The following is a 23,166-nucleotide window of genomic DNA, read 5'->3' as shown; positions in this document are numbered from 1 at the left end:
AACTGAAAATTATTTGGATTGATTAGCTCACAAAGGCAGCATTTATTTGAGCCATAGGGTCTTCTGATGTACTGGTTGGTGTCTCTACCTCTAGGTCAGAAGGTTTGGGTTCAAGTCCCACCTGCCCCAGAGATGTGTTAATTGGTATTAAATCTCTCGGCACCTTTCTAGTATTGGGCTGTTTGTTTAATAATACAATTTAGCTGGCTTCATGTCTCACTCCCAAGAACACACTATTGTTCCTAATTACTATGAACAGATTCACAACATGTACATTTGTGATATTCATTGGCTTTTAACTGTTGATCTCCCATTGGTTTATAGCAACCTAAGGATACGATGCGGCTTGATGAGACAATGCTTGTAAAACAGCTACTCCCGGAAATTTGTCAATTCATCCACATGTCCCGTGAAGGAAACCAGCTTGTAGCACAGCTCCGCAATTCTGCTTCTGGAGTTCTCTTCTCCTTGAGCTGCAATAATTTCAATGCTGTCTTCAGTCGAGTCTCCACTAGGTCAGTGTGATCTACTTAGGTTCAGGTTCTAATAATTACTGTATAAGTATGACGTATGCAGTTAATTTCTGATGAACAAACTTATTTTTATATTGACTGAACTCACTTGGTGATCTTTATTGGTGCTGTGGTTGCCTTAGCTTAAACCTGGGAATCTTACCTAACCTCTGTCAGAAATGGCTCTGCATCTTCCGTTAGTTCTGTGATTGACTGTTGCTGTGTGTAAACATGAAGCCATGTTGATGAGAGTTAAAAATTGCTCCTTTTAATAATAAAGAGTAACTTCTCTGGTAGTTGAGTTGAGAAATGTTGCACTTTGTATGTGGAATGATGGAATTAAAAAGTCACCAAAATGGATTGATCAAGAGGAGACATTGGGTAGTGGTCATGGTATTGGGCTAGAAATCTAGGTGCTTAGGCTAATAATCTGGGAATTAGGTTCAGATCTCACTGTGGCAGTTGGTGGAATTTAAATTCAATTAATAAAATTGGAATTGAAAGCTATTTTCAGTAATGATCATGAAACAATCTGTGATTGTCATTAAAAGTGCATCCAATTCACTTTCGCCTACACATGACTCCAGACCCACAGCAGTTAACTGCTGTGTCGAAGTTGCCAAGTAAGCCATTTATGGGTGCTTTAATGCTCAGATGAACAACAAATGCTGGCCAGTAACATCAATATCCCATTAAAGAATTGTAAAAATCCTAGATTTTTACTGGTTAGTTGATCTTTAGTGGAGTGACAGGGCTGCAAGAATTTAGCTCGTCTCTAGTTTAGTGCGTTGTAAAATTTATTGGGATTCTTTGTATTGAGTTATTTGATTCTGTGTTTAATGTAGATAAAGAAACAGGATTTACCAAATCAGGTGAAAAGATATGCAGCAGTACTTGAGACATGAAATATTTGTTTTGCGCTGTATGATTTTTGTATTATGAATGGTAGACAAGTGTCAGCTGTGGTTCAGAGGGCAGCACATTTTCTTAGTCAAAGGTGTTGCAAAGTTTGTTTAATAAAGTACCAGAAAACAAGTAATTGCTGTAGAATTATTGTGAAAACATAGTTTAAAAATCACACAACATCAGGTTATAGTCCAACAGGTTTAATTGGAAGCACAAGCTTTCGGAGCGGCGCTCCAGCACGTCAACAACCTGATGGAGTGGCACTCCAAAAGGTAGTGCTTCCAAATAAACCTGTTGGACTATAACTTAGTGTTGTGTGATTTTTAACTTTGTACACCCCGGTCCAACACCGGTATCTCCAAATCATGTGAAAACATAGCTCAATATGCATGCTCTGGCCCAAGGATGACTTCTCTCTTAGTGGTTCACTTTAATGTCCAAAACTTTGCTATTGTTGTCCATGACTTAAGAAAAACCAAAAGTCTTGGGTTAAAATTTCTGTTGTGTGAATGATTTTATTATTGTCTTTATGTCATGAAATTGTTGCCAAATTTGATTGTTTTGGCCACTGTGATCATCTTAATATTTACCTCCTTGATGTTCATGTTCGGTGCCAGATGGGAAATCTGACTTGTAGTATGTTTATTTTTAACTGTCGCAAAAATATTTATCAAATTGAAGTCAGTAGCAGTTAAAATTCAGAACATTTTTTGAAGCTGGAGAACCATGGAATGCCATGCCATTGAATTGAACAAACTATTGGGATTGAAGGCAGACATGTCCCACAGTCTGATAGCCTATGTCCTCAGGTCTTAATAGAATTGGCAGGAGAGGTAGTGGACCCATTAGTTATACAAGTCCAAAATTTCCCTGGATGTTGGAAAGGTTGTAGTGGATTGGAAAAACACTAATCCAGTGCCTTTATTCAAAAAGAGAGGGAAGTTGAAATGAGGAAACTATAGACCAATCACTTTAATAGAAGTTGTTGGGAAATTTAGAATCCATTATTAAGAAAGTAATACCAGGACATTTGGAAAGTTAACATGCAATCCTTCACGGTCAGGATGGTTGCGATGGGTAAATCATGTTTGACTAATTTGCTAGATTTCTTTGCAGATGCAAAAAGCAATGTGGATAATGGAGATCCTACGAAGATAGTATAACTGGACTTCCAAAAGGTGTATGGTAAAATGCTGCACAAAGGTTAATACACAAGGAAAGATCACATGAAGTTAGGGTAATTTAGTAGCTTGGATCGAGGATTGGCTAATGAAAAGAGTGCAGGGAATCTGGATAAATGTGTCTTTTCCTGGTTGTCAACACGTAACTAGTGGGGTGCCACGCAATTTGGTTGCTGGACCCCAACTGGTTGCAATTTAAACCAATTACTTGGGTGTAGGGATAACAGGTACAATAGCCAGATTTGCAGATAACACTACAGTTGGTGGGAGAATATGTTGCAATTTAAAAATTAAGCAATTTATCAATGGATGTAGGTAGGTTTGGTGAATTGGCCAAAATTTGGCACATTAAGTTTAATGTGGATAAACATGAGGTTATTCATTTTGGACAGTAGGTCAGAAAGGTTACTTATTATCTAAATGATAAGCAACTTCAGAGTGCTTCAGTGCAGAGAGATCTGGGTGTACTCATGCATGAATCGCAGAAAAAACTGTATGCAGGTACAGCAAATAATGAAGTCAAATTAAATTTTACTTATTGCTAAATCAATAGAGTATTAAAGTAGAGGAGTGTTGCTGCACCTGTATTAAAGCATTAGTGAGACCACACCTGGAGTATTGCATATAATTTTGTCCTACTTACTTGGAAGGATGAAATTGATTTGGAGGCAGTTCACTAGATTGATTCCAGAAAGAGGGATTTGTCTTGAGAGAGTGAGCAGTTGGGGTCTATACTCTGCAGTTTAGAAGAATGAGAGGAATTGAGGTATATAAAATGATGCTAAAGGGGATTGACAAATTAGATAGAGACTATGTTTCTTCATGTGGAACAGTCTAGAACAAGAGGTCACAGTTTTCGGACCTGGGAAGCAGATTTAATACTCATGAGGAATTACTTCTCTCAAAGGGTTGTGAATCTGTAGAATTTATAACGTAGGGTGTGGCCTTACCAAGGATCTTCCATCATTTTGGTGATTTTCAACTATTATTTATAATATAATGCTTATTTTTTGTTACTTTGATTCTTTATGTAATGCTGATTATTAAATATTTAAAAATCATTTTAATAGTTTAATTTTGCTATCTCCTAGTGGAGGCATAACATTCAAAGAAATTTGAAATTTTTAATGCCCACGCAGTTTCAATTTGTTTCTTCAGGTGTATCCTTTGTCAATTGAAACTGAATGCAAGTGTTTGCGAATAGTTAGGGAAGCAGTGAAATCATAACTATCGCCCTCATGAGACTGATTTATGATTTATGCTCAGAAGTTATCTTATTGGCATCACTCATGGGATAGTGTATTTTTTTCTCATTACTGAACCTTTATTGAATATGCAGCTTTGTGGACCTAAAAGTACGGCATAACCAATTCCCCCTGTTATTACTTAGTGAAAGTGTTGAATTGCAATGGCTTGGTGTAGATGCTTTCTTGTCAGTGGTATTGTTTCAATGGCATAGGCAGATAATGAATAACAAGAATTGAGTGTTAGGTTCGGTTTGCTGTAAAATGAGCAATGAGTTTGTACTGTTAGTGATCATGGATAGTCAACAAATCAGCAAGCCTCTGGTTTGCGTTTACTGTCTACACTGCTGCAATGAGCCTTGGAAGCACAATTTTGAGAGAATCACCTGAATCTTGTGTGGTGTTTCACCTCCAGAGGAATGAACACCAGCAGTAAAACATAGACTTTGAAAAATAAATTTCTTTATCTATCTCTTACTGTCTTTGAGTCAAAGTTGCATTTTAATTATTGGGCAAGCTATCCTGAAAACGATTTCTGCTCCATTTGGCAGTCATTTAAACAGTCCCCTGAGTTTTGTTTTGAAATTCTGGTCAAGTTTGCTTAATTTCAGAGCTGAGGAATGTATTGGGTCAATCCTGCATCTTTCCACAATGCAAATCTCCAAGTTTGGTCAGGCTCCTGGCAGAAACATTGACCTCTTAACCTCCCATCTTCCTGTTTGACATATTTTAAGCCTTGTTACAGCAGGTGTGGGATGCTTGGAATGTCTGAGTACATTCTCACAAGTGGATGAGATTGCATTTTGAGTACAATCCTTGTATCATGTTTCATGCAGTTCACATCTATAAAGCTTGTTTGTTTTAATAAATGTTGTCGTCTTTGCGAAGGTAGGATATGGTGCTGCTGGTTTACGAAGACTTTACCTTTGCAAAATGGTATGAGTGCTTGTGGTTAGTGGTTCTTTTCGTAGTTGAAATGTGGTGTATGAATTCTCTTTAACGCCATTTTCTGTTGTAACGAAGGTTTTTCATTTTGGCATATTTCTTTCTATCTCCCATTCTGCTTTGTCACCTCTATGGAATGTCAAAAGGATGCTCTCTTCTCGATCTGTGCATGTGATAAGTGAAATTGATGCATTGAATTTCTGCTGTGTGCAGTAGAAGTTTATTTTTCACATTGATGAACTCAATTGCTTGCATTCATTTCCTTGGAATCAGTTTGTGGGTGAAGTCCCATTTGAGATTCTTGACATGATTAAAATGATTCTTTGTCGTTCTTCCGCTTTAGTTCTCAAAATATGCATTTGTTGCAGGTTGCTTTATGGGTGCAACATCACTTTTGCTGTGCATTCTTAATACACATTTTGTTCTTCACCATTGTGGCTATTTGAACTTCTGCTTAATTCTCTACATACTGCAGTCCACAATCACTGCTTTGTTCATGTAGGTAGGGTGGTGGGCAGGACACTTCTGGTGAGAATTTTGGGTCTTTGTTGACTTGATTTTCCTTGTTTGAATCTTAGTACAGTTATGATTTCTGACCTGCAACTGAAAGGCAACTAAGAAAACTGCAAAATAATATGGGAGACTTTTTAAAAACCAGCCAAAATAATTGGAGCTGATTCAATTGGTATTGCTTTGGATCTTTTTGAGATATCTTACTTTAGTTCTAGTTTCTTCCCAGCTGTGATTAGCAGCTTAACATCTGATAGAAAAAGTCAGAAATCTCACAACACCAGGTTTATTTGAAACTATAAACCTTTCAACAAATGCCTTCGTCAGGTGAAGTGAGATCAAAGAACACACATGGTCTGTTTCACAGTGGCATGATTCATCTTCGAGTGCTACAGAGAGGAGCACAATTCAGTGACTGCAAAACCTTAAAAACATGTGAATGCGGATAAGGGAAAGACCACTACAGAATTTCAGCATTCTGCATCTCGTCCTGTTCCTTCCTCAGTCAAGGCAAAATGCTCAGAGACACAGTATAGTTTTAGCTCCTTCGTCTTTATTCCGGGCCCTGGAGGGACAGAGAACAATCGCCTGTGTGCACAGGCACATGAGTTCATGGTCTTCTCTCGCACAGCAGTTTCTTTGAGTTATATGGTCATGTGCAGAGAGAAGTATCTAGATAAGGCGACATACATATTGATTGGGTGACCTCAATTACACACCCCCTTAATATAGTGCAGAGGACTCTAACCTCTGTTTGTCAACATGCTTGCGAAACTGTGTCTCTCAACTCAACTAACTACCGTTCGAATAGAGTGCGATTGAATGAGGGGACCGTTTCCGACACACAGGAGTATCTAGAGGGACCAAGATTTAAAATCTTACCTTTGTGGGCTCATCCACCTCGAGACACTGATGTTCTGGGCAGCCGCTGACACCGTATGGTCATAAGTATTCGTTTGGATCCTGTCAACTGCGCCAATGTTGTTATCCCATTTCCCCCCTCAGTTGAAGCAAAACGCTCAGAGACACGATATGACTTTACCTCCTCCATCTTTATTCTGGGCCATGGAGGGAGAGAGAATGATCACTCATGTGCGCAGACACGAGTGCTCGGTCTTCTCTCAAACAGCAATTTCCTAATGAATAAGATAGTCATTTTACAGGGAGGAGCATCCATGTAAGGCAACATATACATTGATTGGGTGACTGTGATAATCAGCAAGCATCAATAGTAAAGATTAAGCCATTTGCTGTTGCACAGTGAATAACTGGCTTCACATAGTGAATACTTTTCCCCTTTTTAACTGACTTCACATACTGAATGCTTCCAATATTGCTAAATGGCTCTATATAATGAATCTAGATTTCCACCTTGTTAACCCATTACCCTTGCCTCCAGCACCCCATTGTTAACTGTAAGTTCTTATCTGATCTGAGTCATGCTCAGCTGAATCTCTTGTTTCCCAAAACTCCAAAACTTAACTCTTTTTCCCTACCTGCACATACCCTATGCACATCCTCACAGGTAGAGAGGGTGGTGAAGAATTTGGTATGCTTGCCTTCATTAGTCAAAATGTTGAGTATCGAAATTGAGATGTCATGTTGCAGCTGTTCAGGATGTTGGTGAGACCACTTCTAGAATACTGTGTACCATTCTGGTTGCCCTTCTATGGGAAGAGTGTTCAACTTGAAGGTGCAGAAAAGATTTACAAAGGTGTGCCAGAGCTTTTGGGGAGGGGGTGGCACATTGAGCTATAGGGAGAGGCTGAATAGACCAAGACCTTGGAGATATCGGAAGCTGAGGTGTGACTTTTTATAGAGGTTTATAAAATCACGAAGGGCATGGATGGGGCGAATAGCCAGTGTCTTTTTCCTATGGTAGGAGTATCCAAAAGTAGAGGGCATACGTTTAAGGTGAGATGGGGAGCATTTTAAAAGTGACCTGAGGGCTAACTGTTTCCATGCAGAGGGTGGTACGTGTATGGAATGAGCTGCCAAAGGAAGTGATGGAGGTGGGTATGATTAGAAACATTTAAAAGACATTTGATGGGTATGTGAGCAGGAAGGGTTGAGAGAGATATGGGCAAATGCTGGCAAATGAGACTAGATTGGGATGTCTGGTTGGCATGGATGAGTTGGACCCAAAGGTCTGTTTCCTTTCGATATCATTTTATGACTTCACTTTTCACGATGGCAAGTCTTTGGTTTAATTGATTTGATATCTTGTGATCGTGTTGACCATGTTGGTGACAGAAAACTCTAGATGCCTACATTTGGTTAATGTGAAATCCTCAACCTTGAGGGGTTGCTAGATTTGAGCTATTGTACTTGAATGAGAATTTAATAATCTACACAGTCAACTTGTTTTTATCAGGTTTCACATTTTCCCCAAATATCTGTTACCCTATGAATAAAATAAATACTTGCAGTCAGTTAATTTTGTTCATTCTGTCAGTGGACCATGTTTATAAGTTTGTTAGAGACAAAATCATGAAGAAACCTGAAATAGCCCCAATTCCAAAACCTGCTAAAATATTTTAATTCAGCCTATTCAGAGATGCTGCTACACACTTCTGCAGCCAGTGGGAATTGAACCTGGGCTTTCTGGTTGAGAAGTCGAGGCACTATGATTGCACCTCAAGAATCCCATTACATAAGCTGTAGGTTACTTTAATAAAACTGTTCAGACATAGAACATAGAACATAGAAGAATACAGCGCAGTACAGGCCCTTTGGCCCTCGATGTTGCGCCGATCCAAGCCCACCTAACCTATACTAACCCACTATCCTCCATATACCTATCCAATGCCCGCTTAAATGCCCATAAAGAGGGAGAGTCCACCACTGCTACTGGCAGGGCATTCCATGAACTTACGACTCGCTGAGTGAAGAACCTACCCCTAACTTCAGTCCTATATCTACCCCCCCTTAATTTAAAGCTATGCCCCCTTGTAATACCCGACTCCATACGCGGGAAAAGGTTCACACTGTCAACCCTATCTAACCCCCTAATCATCTTGTACACCTCAATCAAGTCACCCCTAAACCTTCTTTTCTCTAATGAAAACAGCCCCAAGTGTCTCAGTCTTTCCTCATACGATCTTCCTTCCATACCAGGCAACATCCTGGTAAACCTCCTCTGCACCCGTTCCAGTGCCTCCACATCCTTCCTATAGTATGGCGACCAAAACTGCACACAATATTCCAGATGCGGCCGCACCAGAGTCTTATACAACTGCATCATGACCTCAGGACTCCGGAACTCAATTCCTCTACCAATAAAAGCCAGTACGCCATATGCCTTCCTCACCACACTATTTACCTGGATGGCAACTTTCATGCCATGATACTCCTCTGGAGCAGTTGAGACTTGACCTTGGGCTTTCTGGCCCAAAACTAGGGATGCTACTGATAAGGTAAGGTTTCCAAAACATTCTGTTAAGTTGATTATGGGGCTATTGTCAATCTCCAAGAGATGTTGGATGAGTTTCTGACTTGGTGTATGGTTCCTATGTTTGAGCAAATAAGTTTGCTGATTTAGCTTCTTAATCATTCACAACTTCTTTCAGCTCATTGACTCAATAACAAATTACCATTCACTTGTAGGTTGCAAGAATTGGCTATGTGTTCAGAAGACAGTACAGATGTCAACGACATTGAGTTGATACAGCACATCAATGTGGATTGTGCAAGACTCAAGCGATTGTTGCAAGGTAAGGTAGATTTGGGTGTCTGTAAGTTTTTATTAACTTTTTGGTGTGAAGCAGAACTATTCTCTTTACTCTTCAATGACTTCAAATTGTGAAAATGAATCCAAATTTCCATTATTGATATTCAGTTAACATGAGTGGGAGAGGAAGCAAAGACATGAGCAAATGCGTGATATTTTGAAGGCAGAATCAGATGTAGAAAAATTTAGATGATTATTCCACAACCCTTTAAGTACAATGACTGAAAGATGGTGGCAAGGATTTTGCTGAGTGCCCACTCCATGTCTCATTGGAGAATGTGACCCAAATTCATGAGGATGTGAAAACTTTAAGTTGATATTAATAGAACGTGATGAGTTACAAAAACTAGGTGAGAACTAAGATATGTGTGTCAGAGAGGACTTGGAAAACTCACTTTGTGTAAGGTGGAGAGATAGGTGAGGTTTTTTTTGCAAGTGTTTGGATTTTGATTTCTGGAATGATGAAGGCAGTCCTTTACACATGAAAGAAGATTGTCACTGGTTGTAAGTTAGGAATCAGAACGTTGTCATTGCTGTCCCACTTGTCTATTCTCAGCATGCAGATGAAATCATATTCGCTTTCTCGAGTGACAATAGTGAGACAAGTTTGTGCTGCTTAGCAATTTACTAATTATCAACATCATAATTAATTTAATTTTGCAGACATAATGATATGAATGTAGAAAAAAAGGGGAATGAAAGGTCATGTTAATAGGATGATTTGTATGGGTCTATTTTAGTGGGGAGACAGCTTTTGTTTTGTGCAAGAATGCTTAAGTTTTGAATATAGTAATATAACAACTAGCACCCTCCCCCTTGAAATGATTTTCTTCAATACACAAATTTAGGGTCCACACAGAAATATGAATATCAATGATCAAGTGATTTTTATGCTTGCTTGCTTAAAAAATATAACAGATGTGTTCATGTATCAGTGCTCATAAACCACTTGAAGTAATTTTAAAGAGTCTACTTAGCTCAATTTCAGAAAACTTACTTGATTAGGCAGTGAACAGATCTGTTAAGGACAGAAACAAGGAACCGAAGTTTAGAATTGTGGTTGAGCTGTGTAACACGGAAATATAAGTTGAATTTGTTATCAGCTTGATCTATAGGTAATATTGGGTCTGAGTACGTGTGCTGTGTCTAAGTTCTGTTCTTATATGTCAGTCATCAGTGTTTTACACTGTCTTTTTCAAATAAATGAAAGATGGCATTGCAGTAGTGTGATGGTGCAGATGGTATTGTTTCAAAGGTTGGAAGTTCATATCAATTTTGAGTTGTTCTTGCTCTGACATTATTTGAGACTCTGGATGTGGGTTTGTTCGCTGAGTTGGAAGGTTCAGTTTGAGACATTTCGTCATCATACTAGGTAACATCATTAGTGAGCCTCCAGATGAAGCACTAGTGCTATGGCCTGCTTTTTATAACCCAAAACTCACTATTATTTGAGATGCTAAGGAAGGACAACTTTGTGCACCAGTTGGTAAATGAATCAATTTAGGTGCTTCCCTGAAGATGATAATCCTTAAAAAGACGTGACTGAGAACATAAGTAAGATACCATACTTTTGGTTAAAACAGGAGCAAAGGAGACAGAATGCTGGGAGAGGGAAACATTCAAAATCAAATACTGTTTAATAATTTAGAACTCTGAATATAGGACGCACATGTAGTCCTTAGACTTAATCAGAACTAGTGCATGATTTTACTGTTCATTCTGTTTCCCAGCTATCTGTAACATCATTTTTTTTCTGGCATTAGTTACAAATGGCCCAAGGACAGGAAAAAAACTAATGAAGCCTTTTTTTCATGCAGAGACGGTATTTAAATTCAAATCACTGAAAAAGGCAGCTCAATTAGCAGTCATAAGCAGTCTTGAAAAGGTAAGTGAAACTTTGTCATTTTAATACTTTCATCTTTGGTCAGTTTGGATGCAGAGATATGCTGATTGGTTGTTCAGTGGGCAGCACGGCATTTGTTTACTCCTGAATCCATGCATCTTTCACTGAATTGTGTTATGATAAATTTAGTTTAAACCTTGTGAAGTTTGCGCCCAGTCACTAAGACATTCAGAAATACTTTCAACTCAAATAAAATACTTGTTTTTCAAGTTTGAATTGCTTAAATTCAACTTGATTTGAAATCTAGTGTTGCTGTTCTTCGTGCAAGACAATATTAGATGATAGGGAAAAAAATTTAAAATTTTTGAGATTACTAGATCTGGACTATTGTAGTTTGCATGCGAATTTGATCCTGTAAGCATTATAAGCAAGTTCACCTGTTTTCATTGGTTGGCATGGGGTTGGTACAAATGAACATGCAAAATAAATGAACATGCAAAATAAATGAACAGGCCATCTGTTTCATTTGAAGCTGACCTCACAGTCATGATCAAACCGAGCATTTCAATCCGTAGTGTTCATAACCCACCAAGAGCCTTGTAATCTCCTGGAAGAAGCAAAAAATAAAGTTTAAAATATATCTTGGTCCTTGGAGAAATTAAATGTGAATAATTCCATTTACCAGAGGAAATGGTAAATCACCTTTGATTGAAATTGCTCAGACACTACTGCCCAATAACAGGGTTATATTGAATGTGGAACACATTACCTGACACAGACTCCACCTACCCTTTGACTACTGTGATATCAGACAGTGAAGTGATTTATCTGGTTTCTTTGGGATATCTGCAGCTATTTGTGCTTCCAGCAAGTGCTAGCAGCTTGTTTGATAGATCACTGATTCTTTGTAATGGAAAATTTGACAATACTTTAGACAAATGATACATGAAAAATATTTATTGAACAAACTTTGGTGTTCCTGTCTTCACAAGCCCCATTTCATTTTCAGGTTGCATTGATCAAATGTATAATTTTGTTCTCTTCAAAATTTGTTCATATTTGCGCTTTGCTGGCTCAGCCATTGTTTATTGGGCTTCCTAATTACTTCAGATCAGACCGTTTGTCCATGCTTGGATCAAGGCTGTAATGAGAAGGGGCTGAGGAAGGGTCACTAGACCTGCAATGCTAACTCTTATTTCTCTCCACAGATGCTGCCAGGCCTGCATAGCTTTTTGAGGAACTTTTGTTTTTGTTTGATTTCCAGCATGTGCAGTCCTCTTGGTTTTTATTCAAGGAGCTGAACAGCCTTGATGAAACCCAAACTGAGCTGTAGTGAACTTATCATTATTGAACATGTGCTGCTTGATAGCACTGTCAAAGACTTCAGCTTTCTTAATGATTAAGAAGAGGCTGATTGATTGATTGATTGATTCAGCATTAATTGGTAGGGTTGGTTTTGTCCTGCTTTGAGTGCATACCTGGGCGATGTGCCCATTGCTGGGTAGATGTCAGTAATGTTGATGTACTATAATAGCTTGGCTTGGGGCACAGCTAGTTCTGGAGCACAAAACGTTAGTACAGTTGCAGGAATGTTGTGAGGATCTGTAATCTTTGTCATATCCAGTGTCTTCAACTGTTTCTTGATACCGTGAAGAGTTAATCCAATTGTTTAAGGCTGGCACTTGTGATGCTGGGACTAAAGGAGGTGGCCAAGATGGATCATCAACTTGACACTTCTGATTGAAGGTGGATGCAATTAGTTCAGCTTTGTCTTTTGGACTGTTATGTTAGGCTCCCCCATCATTGGGAATAGGAACGTTTGAGGAGCTGCAGCTTACTGTTGCTGAATTGTTCACAGTTCACAACTGGATGTGGCAGAACTGCAGACTTAATTATGATCCATTGATTGTGTGATTGCTTAACCCTGACAAAAGATACATGACCTTTTTTCCTCAGCCAAGGATTCTGTGTCACTGTAGTTGACAGGGGCTTCAGCCATGTCCTACCCATTGCCCTCATCTCTTCCACAGAGCAGTGTGGTCTCCCATCCTCACTATCCACCCCCCCAGCCTCCACATCCAAAGGATCATAAGCCATCATTTCTGATGCCTGTAGTGGATTGTCACCATTAGGCACACATTCCCCGCCCCTCCCTTGTCGGCATTCCAAAGGCACGGTTCCGTCTGGGACCCCTGGTCCTCAACTCTCAGCATCTCTCAGCCACCTCATGCAATTGCAGAAGATGTCTGTTAACCTCTTTCCACCATACTATCCAGTGCGCCAGACAAACCTTCTGGGCAAAGTAGTGATTTAATTACACTTCATTCAATCTAGTCTACTGAATTAATTGCTCATAATGTTGTCTCCTGTACACTCAGAGAAATTTTAGCATGCAGGTTGAACTAACAGCTGACTGGAAGCTCCTGGTCATTTTTACAAACAGAACCCGAGTGCTCTGCAAAGCGGTCACCCAGGCTGCGTTTCATTTCCCGAGGCCTGCTGAGTGCTTTGGCACGGCTCAATGCAAGCTGGAGGTACTTCTCAGCATTGACTCCCAAACGTCTTAGCATCAAGGCCTGCTTCAATGAGATAAACAATTCCATGCACACCCACCTTTTTCAGCTGAATAAACTGCTCATCAAGTCACATTTAGTTGCATTTATAATGTTGTAGCAGGAATGGAGGCATTGGGTGATTGAGGCTCCTCCCTGCCAACCATCCATCTAGCCATTATCAATCTCACTCATCTTGCCAAGGTTGACATGTGGCCCAGTCCTGGAGAGAGAACCTGGTTGCTAGTAGAAGCAAGTGCCTTCCACTGGGCAGGGCTTGGGTGAGGCAGTATGCCGAACCTGTCTTTCCCTGTACTCAGTTCCAATAATGGGCCACTCTGCATGCTGCAGTTCCTGCACTCACCATGATCACAGCTCCTCACTGTTGTGACACCCACAGTTGCAGCTGCACATGATCTGACTGGCTCAGCCCAGCACAGGCCAAAGTACCAGACTCACTGGTCCTGTACATTGAGTGATAGCACTGTTCGCCAATCAGATGTTGTGAAGTGGACCATACCTTTGTCCCCATACAATGAGGAAAAGCGTCATTCACAAATTAAATGCTGAGGTCCTGTTTTAAAAAATTCTCAAGGTCAGGTTCGTAGGAGAGTAGTCTGACACAGAACAAACGACCAAGAGGCGAGTCTGCTAGAATATGGGCATTTTATTCCCCGCAGCGTCGCCACAACGGGTCTGGCTTATACTCACTCTACATGTTACCGGAACTGGGAGCCGTCAGTTCTCGTAGAGCGGTTGCCAACAACCCACGCTCGGCGGTTAAACGTAACCCCGGAGCAGACTCACCGAACTGGAGACTTTTCCAGCTGATATACTCTTTTCCAGATATAAACATTCATGTGAACAGCAGAGCAAGGCTAAAAAACACATTCCATTCTGGTTACATACAGATAAGAAGATTCACACGGGGAGGTGTGTAATAAGATTCACACGGGACTAAGCAACACCTCCATTCCGGTTAGATTCACACATGTATTGGGACATAATTTTTAACCGTTTCACCACATTCCACTGCTTGGAATTTTACACCACAGGTCCCCACTACCACTCACCTTGGTACCTTGACACACCAGTTGAAAACCACTGCCCAACAACCTTCAGGGGTCTACATTGAGTTTAATAATTTTAATTAGTGAACATCTCATAAAACCCATACGTCCTGCCTTTGTGTTCTTTCCAGCATATAGCTCACACATTTACACTTGTCAGCACCCTGTCTCTCTTAGCTTATTAGTAATTTCTTTGTCTACCTCTCTCCCAGTCTTTCTTCCTTTTTTTTCTCTCACTTTCTTTCTTATTTTTTTCTCTCTCTTCCTCTCTCCTTCTCCTTGGGCCCGAGGCCATGTATTCTGTTCACATGTGCATTTGCACACGCACATTCTTCAGCATTTGTGGTCTCTTTTGTCTGTATGTATGGCTACGAGGGACACCTGGTCATGGTGTTTAGTGGCTAGTTAGAGTTCATGGCTGTGGATTGCTAGTTGTCTGTCTGTTTGTCCTATATAGTGTTTTGTGCTGTCTTTGTATGGAATCTTGCAAATTACATTAGTCTTGCACATGATAGGTATAGGGTCTCTTTTTGTCGTGAGTTGTTATCTAAACGTGATTGTTGATTTATCCATTCAGTGGTTCGATAAGTCTGACTGTCAGTTCCGAGACGTTGCTTATGTAAGGTAGTGTGGCTAGTGAGTTAGGCCATGGCATGTCCTCGTCACATTGTTTGTATGTTAAGCATCTGCGGATGAAGTTGCAGGGATATCTATTCTTGGCGAAAGCTATAGAGGTGTTCTTCCCTTTGTAGGCTGGGAGTGCAGCAGTGTGTTGTAGCCCTTTTGAACAGGGTCATAATGAAGCTTCTCTTGTGTGTGTTTGGGTGGTTGCTGTTGTAATTCAGGAGCTGATTGGTGTGTGTGACTTTCCTATACACTTTTGTGGTGCATTCACCGTTCTGTGTTCTTTGTGGCATCACATCCAGGAGTGGGAGTTGATTGGTGCCTTCCTCCTGTCATAAATCTGTGAGTATGATGTTGATGATCTGGTGTGTGTTCTTGATTTCTGTTCTCTTAATGACAACAAAAGGGTAGTCTACGTATCTGATCCAGAGTTTGAGTTGGATTGTGGGAAGGCTGTTTGTTCCAATCTTTGAATCACTGCTTCTGCTTTGAGCCAGGATATGGGTGAGCCCAAAGGTGTTCCATTGATCTGTTCATACATTTGGTGGTTCAATGTGAACTGTCGTCAACCACACGTCTACTAGTTAGAGTATGCAGTCCTTGTTGACAGGTTCCCCGTTGTGCTATCTATTCTGCCTGTTCAGGAGGTTGGCTATTGTCTCTCTGGTTAGAGCTTTGTCAGTTGCAGTGCTGTTGCATCATATGAGACCTTTGCTTCGTCCTTGTCTATATTTATATTCATGACCAGCTTTCCCCAGTGGCCATACATACAGATGACAGGGGCCACATATTCGACTAGGGCAAGCTAAACAGGGGGCAGCCAGAGGATACCACACATTGACCTGGATCCAATATACCAGCGACTACAACGAACAACTGGAAGCAGCAGAAACTGAACCAAATGAATTCCAGAAGAGAGAGTACAGCAGTGCTTCACAGGATACTCCAAAGCACTAAAGATGTCACCCAGGCAGGCAATGAAACATCTGCAAATCAACTTTCCATCTCGGCAAAACGTACCCACAACCATGACAATCAGCATCCGAGATACAAATCTGTACACAAACATTGAACGGTGTGCTTTGGTTTTAGATTTTGAGCATTTGCAGTTCTTTTTGTTGGGGTGATGGTTGTGGCTGGGGCATAGTTACTCATGGAATAGTGTTGTAGATAAAATCAGAATGCTGCTTGGTTACCCTGTGGGACGGCTCTCCCAGTTGCGGCGCAAGCCCCCAAATGTTGGGAAAGAGGTCGGAGATGATATCCTAGATGTTTTTTGTTTGTTTGTTTGGTTCTGTAACAAGTTGGAAGGATTTAGGCACAAACTGCCTCATTAAAGTTCAGAAGGTTCAGACATGGTTTTCTGAACAGTGTTCATGTTTTGGCAAGTGAATGGATTGTTAGGAATTGCATTGGATTTTACTTTCATAGCTATATTGCATGTACTGAAACTAATACTTGATACTCTTTCCCTGAGTGTAGAGAGATCCTTGTACCATTGCCTAACCCGTGAAGCACTGCGTACAAAACTGTCTCCCTCCATATTTGCATGATTTGTTCAAAACAGTGACCAGATGTGCAACACCAGATTGGACAGCTTATTGTAAACACTGCACTGAATGAACTTGTTTCAAGCTGAATGCTGAATGTAATGGCAGTAAACGTTGCCCTTGGCTTCAGCTGTGTGTCAGTAGGTAGCCTGTTGGCTTTTGTGGTCTGATTCTTGCTCTGAGTTGAGTACACAACGTTACTGGATTTGGATTCAAGTGCAATACTGAAGGAGTGTTGCACTGTGGGGTGGTATTGACTTTGAGAGGAGCCTAGCATTCACTTGAAACCAGATAGTTTAAGAGACCTTATCATAAGAAAATACTTGATGGCTTGGATGTTCTTTATTCCTTAATTAACATTACTAAAGCAGGTTATCTGGTCATGAGGACATTGCAGTTTGTGGGTACTTGCAAAATACAGCTGGCTTACTTATATTAGGTTTCTGTATTGCAACAGTGACTGCACCATTTAGAAAGTAATTCATTTACTGTAAGAAAGGTAGGGGGGGGTCTTGACACTTTGCATGACAGCATATAAATGCAAATTTTGTTCTTTTATAGTTCCTAGAATAAGGATGGCTACCTTTTTGGTCATTGTCTTTACTTGTTAAGATTTCCTTGAAAACAGTACCTGCTATCTGATGTATCCCCTTTATGTATGCACTTTGCCATCCTCTAATTTAAATATTCTTCACAAAGTGTTACAGCAATTGATACAGTTGAGCCTTATTTAAACGATGCATCTGTTGTGTTTGACCATGAGCCATAGCTGGATTTTGAGCTGAGTAATTTCTTGTATTACAATGAGTTTACCTGCAATGTGCCTATCATGTTGTAAATTGTCTGCACACCATTAGGAATACACTACCTTCAGCTCTACCAAAAGTGCGATCGGTGATGTTGGTCTTTGTGCAGTGAAAGATTTTCATGTTTTTCAAAAGGTAGCACTTGCTACCTTAAGATATTAAAAATTGCATTTGAATGTACTTCTTTAGTTACAGTAATCTTTACAAGTGCAGTTTCCATATTTGAAAATAGTCGTCTGCTGATTCAGATGCTACATCCTACTTGTGATTTATAATTCATTTAGTTTAAAGTTGAAGAACTTACAGCATTTAATCACATTCTTTATATCTTAGGCATTTTGGAATTGGGTGGAAAATTATCCAGATGAGTTTACTGTGCTGTATCAGAGACCCCAGCCTGATTTGGCAGGTAAGCAATGCCGAAAAATGATAGTGCCTTAAATACTAAATGCTTCAACAGATGGTTTATGCATCTGCTGGGAAGTGTTAAATGTTGTAGTGTTGAAACTTTTGTTGCTTGCATACTGTTGACATGGATTTGTAATCCCCTCCTATTCTGTGAATTAGTCCTGTAATTCTAAATTTGAATTTGCAATAACAATCTGGATAGTTTTGGGAGATTTCAATTTCAGTATTTTTTTTCCATAAAATCACATGGTAAGTGATTGGAGAAATTAGTCTTTTGTGGTTCTCCGGGTAAACAAGTGGTAAAATAAAAGTAACCAAAAGACAAATGCACAATACTTGCATTGAGCAACACAAGGAATGCAGTAGTTGAAAGACAAAGCTAACCACCACCACCTCAGGCAGGGCAGTGAGTGTGTGGTTTTGCCAGAATCTTATGCATCCAGAGAACACAAATTAAAAAGTAAGAAATTGTTATTGTGGATAATTATGTAGAAATATCTCAGTGCTTCGCACAATAGATTGAATTTAGAATCCATTAATTGATGCAGGATACAGCTTTACAATAATGTGCGAGCAATTGTTTGGCTAATGATTTGATGTTGATATGTGTATCACAGTTCAATTGTGCACAGACAGCTCGATAACCAGTTAATAAAAATGAAGGAAAATAGTTTACTCTCTTGCAAGCAGTTGGATTCAACAAAAACGTTCAAGTTAGAGTCCGTAATTTGCTCACGATCCATTTGTTCACTTCATTATAGAGAAAACAAAAATGCCTGTGTCTGACACAAAGCTAGTTCATTTTATTGGATCATCGATTATTGCCACAGATGGGAAGTGCACTCAAGGGACTGAATCTGTTTGTGCATCCAAAAAATTCTACTTCACTGTTAACATTCCCCTGGAGTTGCTTGTGGTTTCTTGCATTGATGGCGTTTCCTACTGATGGCCTAAGCAGGTGCTTTAAATCCATGGGTGTGGAACAGTTGTGGAGTGTCTGGTTTATTTTATCAAATACTCTGCAAGACGTTTTTTTTTTTTTACATGCTTGCATTGAACAATTATAGTTTACTTTTCAGTAAATTCCGAAATATTGTTGAATTTGCGGTTGAACCATTTTCTCGTGTATTCAGTAATGAAAAACCTCAAACTAGCTGGCATATTAGATTTGTTTCCAGCGCAGTTGGTATCACTTTAATGCATTTTTATCTTTTGCACTTTTTTTATCTCTCTCTTACCGTAATGTCCCCAACACGTTCCATGAAAGATTGTTCGGAGAAGCTTTTTGACCTTGTGGATAGCTTTGCTGAAAATGCCAAACGGAAAGCAGCAGTCTGGCCGTTGCAGATTATCCTCCTTATCCTCTCTCCTGATATTCTGCAGGATATCTCTAAGGAAATAGTTGAAGAAAGCAAGATGAACAAGGTAATTTTAATTCTGGCCATCTTGAAGGTGGTTGGCACTGTTATGCAAGTTGCAATCAGGTAGATTTTACTTGGTTGCACTGTCTAAGAGGATAGTATGTGTCAGAAAGTTTTAACCAAATAAAACATTGCAGCAAAGCAAGATTGTTATTATTTAGAAACCATGTGTGCAATTTCAGTGAAGAGTGAATCACAAGAACTCCAGCAAATTTTTCACTTTTAAGGATCCGTAGGCCCTTTCCATCATCATGACAAAACTACAGTTGGTCAATTTGGATTTGACTGAGATTCAAGGCTCCCACAGTCTGTTTGGTCAACATGGCTAAATGAAGCATTACACTTATTTGTAGGCTAATAAAGACCATAAGCTTTCTGATGACCAACCAAGTTTTATCAAATTGTTTTCCTGGATTTATTAACACTTAACTTAGCTTATAAGCCCAAGATAAATTATGTATCTTAATTTTGTGCATGATCACCAGTGTGGTAACTGGCCCATTGAAACGTAACTGTTGGAGGACCGAGAGCTAGACTTTTAAGGGAATAATAGACTTTTCCCTGCTTCTGTTTCCATCATCTTGCATTATACAGTCCGCACGATGAGATGTTGTTGCAAAGCATTGCTGTGGCAATATTCTATACACACCACAGCATCAGTCAACATTGCACAGTCAGGGAGTAGAGATCACATCTGGAATGCGACACAGTCCTAATGAGTACATAGTTCGGGGAGTTTGGTGCAGAGGGGAAGAGGTTTTTTTTTGTTGAGCTCATAGTTTGTAAGGTTTTTTTGAACGGGATAAATCGAAACCCGGCATTGGGGCCCAACACGCACGCACACGCGCACACACACCCCTCTCAATGGATATCCCAATAGCTACTAATTTCTCTGTCTTTACAGAAATAGAGTCATTGTGGTATACAACGCAGAACACATCATTCGGCCTAACTTGTCCATGCCGACCACTTTTCCTAAACTGGACTAGTCTCATTTGTCTAAATTTGGCCCACATCCCTCTAAATCTTTCCTGTCCAAGTACCTGTCCCAGTGTCTTTTACATGTTGTAATTGTACCCATCTTCACCACTTTGTCAACTCATTCCATATATGCCCCAGTCTCTGTGGAAAATCTTTCCTTTCATATTCCTTTTGAATCTTTCCCTTCTCACCTTAAACCTGTTTTGATCTAGCTTTGGACTCTGCTACTCTAGGGAAAAAATCTTGGCTATTCACCTTATCTGTGCTTCTCATGATTTTATAAATTTCTATAAGGTCATCCCTCTGCCTCCTACACTACAGAGAAACAGTGCCATCCTATCCAGTGTTATGGATTAGGCCAGACCACTCAAAACATTCTTAAGCAGGCAGCCAGACCATAACTTTGCAAATTATTTTGGCACGTGTACAGTGAAAATTACCTGGACTAATTTAGCAAGGTTGCCTACCAGGTTTGAAAACAGACCAAAATTTATTCACAAAATTACACAATGAAACACACAGAACGGAATAAAAAACTCTTTCTATCCAAACTAGATTTAATTGTGCTGCTCCGAATACACAGAATAGTTCCACTAAGGAAACCCCCTTAAAACACAGTTTAAAAAAAAGAGTAGGTTGAAGTTAGAAGGGCAGAAAGATAGACAGCCTGTTCACACAGTCCACTGCTGAACTCCCAACTAATTCTGGACTGAACTTCTTAGCTAGAGAGCTGACCACTCTCCTTCCATTTTTCAGGTTATTTCTAAAACATGGCCACTTTGCCCTGAAGTCTCATCTGTTTACATATAAACAAAAAGGCCTTTCAATACCGTTTAATCTCTGTACCAAACTAGTCTAATTGGAGCCCGGCCTGTTCATGACCACTCTGAAAAAAATCAAGAACACAGTATCCTTGAGAAAAGGAACAGCTTTTAGTAAAAAAGGACCAGCTTTGTGACACTAGCCTTTCCTTATAAGTCAAACCTTGCAGACTGAGAGACATCATTGAAAATCTTTTTTGCCCCCTTTCCGGTTTAATAACATCATTCCTGTGGTAGGGTGATCAGAATTGTACAGTACACTCTAAATGTGGCCATACCAATATTTTGTATAGCAGTAACATGATATCCTAACTCCTGTACTCAGTGCTCTGAGTGCTGAAGGCAAGGGTGCTAACCACCTCTTTCACCTCCCTATCTACCTGTGACACCACTTTCATGGTCCTACACAGCTGCACTCCTCTGTCTCTTTGTTTGACAACACTCCCCACAGCCTTACCATATTGCCCTGGTTTGTCTGAGCAAAACTCAACACCTCGCATTTATTTGCATCAGACTCCATCCGCCTCAGCCCACTGGCCCAGATCCTGTTGTACTCTTAGATAACCTTCTTCACTGTCCACTATACCACTAATTTTGATGTCACCCACAAACCTGCTAACTGTGCCTCACATATTCTCCTCCAAATTAATTAAATAAATGACGAACAACAGTGGATCCAGCACTGATCCTTGCAGCATACCGCCTCTCGTCTGAAAAACAAGCCTCTCCCACTACCCTCCATCTTCTACCATCTAGTGAATTTTGTATCTATTTGGCTAGCTCTCCCTGGATCCCAGGTGATCGAACCTGACTTAGCTAATCTAACATGTTTTACCTTGTTGAAGGTCTTGTTGAAGTCCATGGAGATAACACCTACTGCACTGTCCTCATCTATCATCATGGTCACCTCTTCAAAAAAAAACTCTTATCTTAATTCTGTTATCAAGATGTAGAGGTGTACTGTACCTTTGAGAGAGAGAGGAAGCTAACAAGGGCTGACTGACAGCACAGTGTCCTGAACGAGGTAAAAAATGTAACACTTGGTTGAAACAAATAGCTGGAGTTGTGTTGCCATCGAACAAAATAAATTCAAGTTCGGAAAATCAGACTAAATTATGTCCCAGATACCAAAATCCAATTGAATTTGAATGTTACTGTTTGGGATGACATTAAACCAATCAAATGATCCGATGTTTGGAGGTATGAAGCCGGGTGTTTTGAACAGTCGGGGAGGACAGCAATGAGCGCCAACAAATAGACTACTCCCCAAACAGCTCTCTGAAGGGTACCTGTCCATATGAAATTTGTGCAGCAGAACGCCAAAGTTGACAGAGAGGAATCTACAGAGAAAGTTCGACATCTGAAGACTATACTTGGTTTGAAATTGATTTTGCTGTAAATTTGAGGGAATTTATCGGACCAGTATTGTAGAGTGGGGAGGTAAAAGATAAGTTTAAGAGCAAAGAGTTGTATATAGCTGTTGGGTTTAATATTCTCAGTTGGACTTAAAGAATAAGACTGTTAATTTTTACTGTAGATTGTGACCTCTGGGATAGTTCTTTGCCTGTCGGGTTTAAATTAGCAGAGGGGTATACCCCATGTCGTAACCGTTTGTGAGGGGCCCAAGGGGAGAAGACAGGAGAATAGAGTTGTGAAACATATCAGTCGTGATCAAATGGTGGAGCAGGCTCACTGGCCAAATGCCCTAATTCTGCTCATATGTCTTGTGTTCTTTGGTCTATTTTCAATTCAAACCTGCATTTCTATGAAAATGCTGTGTGCAGAAGCTTGTTGTTCTGTAATAAAATGAGGCAAGTGAGTCATCCCCAGCAACTCTCTTTCATGAAACATTCATTTGGAAAGCAGTAGAGTTCTGCCTGTGGGTTGTTTGTTCCACAGATGTGGGTGAGTACTTGGGGGAAGAAAAGAATAACTAAGACTGACCGGGAAAATTTAGTCGTAGTTTTGACAGTGTTGTCATAAATAACTTGAGAGCTGCAATTTTTTTTTAATCTTCAAATCATGCCTTCCATGACTGCTTGGTAAAGTATACTTACAGCCT

General features: G+C 40.0%; 1 protein-coding gene across 10 annotated transcripts in view; it reads left to right on the top strand.

The window, feature by feature from the left end:
* nf1a (neurofibromin 1a) overlaps positions 1-23,166 on the top strand; it is a 334,372-nt gene that overhangs the window by 51,947 nt on the left and 259,259 nt on the right. For all 10 annotated transcript variants that reach the window (XM_043718253.1, XM_043718251.1, XM_043718246.1 and 7 more), the window contains exons 4-8: positions 325-515; positions 8,905-9,011; positions 10,846-10,913; positions 17,807-17,882; positions 19,149-19,306. In XM_043718253.1, the coding sequence (XP_043574188.1) occupies positions 325-515; positions 8,905-9,011; positions 10,846-10,913; positions 17,807-17,882; positions 19,149-19,306 (600 nt within the window). The remainder of the gene's footprint in view (positions 1-324; positions 516-8,904; positions 9,012-10,845; positions 10,914-17,806; positions 17,883-19,148; positions 19,307-23,166) is intronic.

This window comes from Chiloscyllium plagiosum, chromosome 28 (assembly GCF_004010195.1).
Source record: "Chiloscyllium plagiosum isolate BGI_BamShark_2017 chromosome 28, ASM401019v2, whole genome shotgun sequence".
Lineage (NCBI taxonomy): Eukaryota > Metazoa > Chordata > Chondrichthyes > Orectolobiformes > Hemiscylliidae > Chiloscyllium > Chiloscyllium plagiosum.
This window is presented reverse-complemented; position numbering and strand designations above follow the sequence as displayed.